At 43.3% G+C, this 2,201-nt stretch overlaps 1 protein-coding gene across 1 annotated transcript; it reads right to left on the reverse strand.

Moving 5' to 3' along the window:
- Positions 1-665: 665 nt before the first annotated feature.
- Positions 666-1,646, reverse strand: LOC133764330 (olfactory receptor 4C5-like). Its single transcript, XM_062197999.1, has one exon. It carries the CDS (start codon positions 1,593-1,595, stop codon positions 666-668), a length of 930 nt encoding a protein of 309 aa, XP_062053983.1. The 5' UTR covers positions 1,596-1,646.
- Positions 1,647-2,201: the final 555 nt, after the last annotated feature.

The following is a 2,201-nucleotide window of genomic DNA, read 5'->3' on the forward strand; positions in this document are numbered from 1 at the left end:
AATGTTTTAGTGGTTGGGTCTCTTAGTTACCTAGTCTGTACCTGAAGATTTACAGATACTTCTTCTAGTAAAGACCTAAAATTATGGATCCCTATATTGTAGAGTTTTCACATTGACTAGAAATGATCCTTTGGTCAATGAATTTGTAAATGCCAAGAAAGAGAGGTTACTCAACATTTATTCAGATACAGATGTTTTGTGAAATAGAAATCATTAAAGATTCCAGAAAACAAGGAGCACAAAATATATTGAAACTCACACATTCTTACTTCACTAATCACTTTGCACTGGTCACACATGTTAAGATACGAGTACATTTTGTGTTTTTAAAAAAGATTTGTTTATTTATTTGAAAGTCAGAGTTACACAGAGAGAAGGGGGGGAGTCTTTCATCTCATGATTCATTCCCCAATTGACCGCAACAGCTGGAGCTGTGCCGACCTGAAGCCAGGAGCCAGGAGTTTCTTCCGGGTCGCCCACACGGGTGCAGGGGCCCAAGGTCTTGGGCCATCTTCTATGCTTTCCCAGGCGACAGCAGAGAGCTGGCTGGGAAGTGAAGCAGCTGGGTCTCGAACCGGTGCCCATATGGGATGCCGCAGCTTCAGGCCAGGGCTTTAACCCGCTGAGCCACAGCGCTGGCCCCATAGATTTTGTGTTTATCTTCTCTATTCACACAAATTGTTTCCCAAGACTACTGTTTGGCTCCAGAGCTTCCGCATGGCATTTTTCACCTCTGAATTTCTGAGAGTATAGATTAAAGGGTTTAGCATGGGTGTTACCATAGTATAAAACACAGCCACTGCTTTGTCAATGGAGAAGGTGATCATGGGCCGAAGGTATACAAATATACATGGGACAAAGAACAGGATGACTACAGTGATGTGGGAGGCACAGGTCGAGAGAGCCTTTTGCTGTTCTTCAATTTTGTGAGCCTTTAGGGAGCAAAGGATGAGAACATAGGAGGTGATAAGAATGGAAAAGATGATCAGACACATCAGTCCACTGTTGGCTGCAACAAAGAGTCCAAAGATGTGAGTGTCAGTGCAAGAAAGCTTCAGCAGAGGGAAAAGGTCACAGATGAAGTGATCGATGATGTTGGGGCCACAGAAGGGTAACCAGGCCATAAAAAGAATTTGAATCAGAGCATGAAGAAATCCCCCAGCCCAGGCCAGGGCCACCAAGAGGCCACACATCTGCCTGTTCATCGTGGTCATGTAGTGCAGGGGCTTGCAGATGGCCACATAGCGGTCGTAGGCCATCACTGTGAGTAAGAGGATCTCAACTCCCCCAAAGAAATGTTCTGCAAAGAGCTGGGTCATGCACCCACTGAAGGAGATGGTTTTCTTTTCAGCTAATAAGTCAAATATCATCTTGGGGGCCATAGTAGAAGAGCAGCAGCCATCTATGAAGGAAAGGAAAGACAGGAAAAAATACATGGGGGATCCCAGGGCTGGGCTGGTGGTGACCGTCACCACAATGAGTATGTTGCCTACCAGGGTGAGGAAGTAGATGATTGTGAACACAGCGAACAGGAGTTTCTGCATGTCTGGGTTCGGTGTCAGGCCAAGCAAGATGAATTCTGTTACGTTGTTCATTTCATTCCATGAGCCCAGTTTGACATTTGCTTCATTGATTCATCTGCAAATAGCACAAGATTGCAGTTCTGAAGGACAGAAGCAAATGACGTCTGTTAGGAATGTTTTCTGGAGCACTGATGGAAACCCAAAGCAGACAAACCCAAGATATAAAGTTGGGTCATGTTATTAGTAATATAATTAAATAAAGCCCTCTTCCCTCTCATATAGACACACACTCACACACACACACATTTGTTGATACACATAAGCCTTATTTGATGATGTTGACATGTCAGGCACCTGAATTCTAGTTATATCTGTCTGGAGATTCTCCCAACCATTACCATTATCTATGTTGTTTACCATAGAAAATCATACATGCAAAGAAGACATGTAAGGAAAAGCAGAGCCTTGAATTCATGAACATCTATTTCTTTTTTTTTAAACTTTTATTTAATGAATATAAATTTCCGAAGTACAGCTTATGGGTTACAATGGTTTCCCCCTCCCAAAACTTCCCTCCCACCCACAACCCTCCCCTTTATCGCTCTCTCTCCCCTTCCAACTACTGTGTAGATGAGGCAATAGCACAGAAGAGTTTATGAATCATGCTATGTTTAACTT

Source organism: Lepus europaeus, chromosome 7 (assembly GCF_033115175.1).
Source record: "Lepus europaeus isolate LE1 chromosome 7, mLepTim1.pri, whole genome shotgun sequence".
In the NCBI taxonomy this organism is placed as follows: domain Eukaryota; kingdom Metazoa; phylum Chordata; class Mammalia; order Lagomorpha; family Leporidae; genus Lepus; species Lepus europaeus.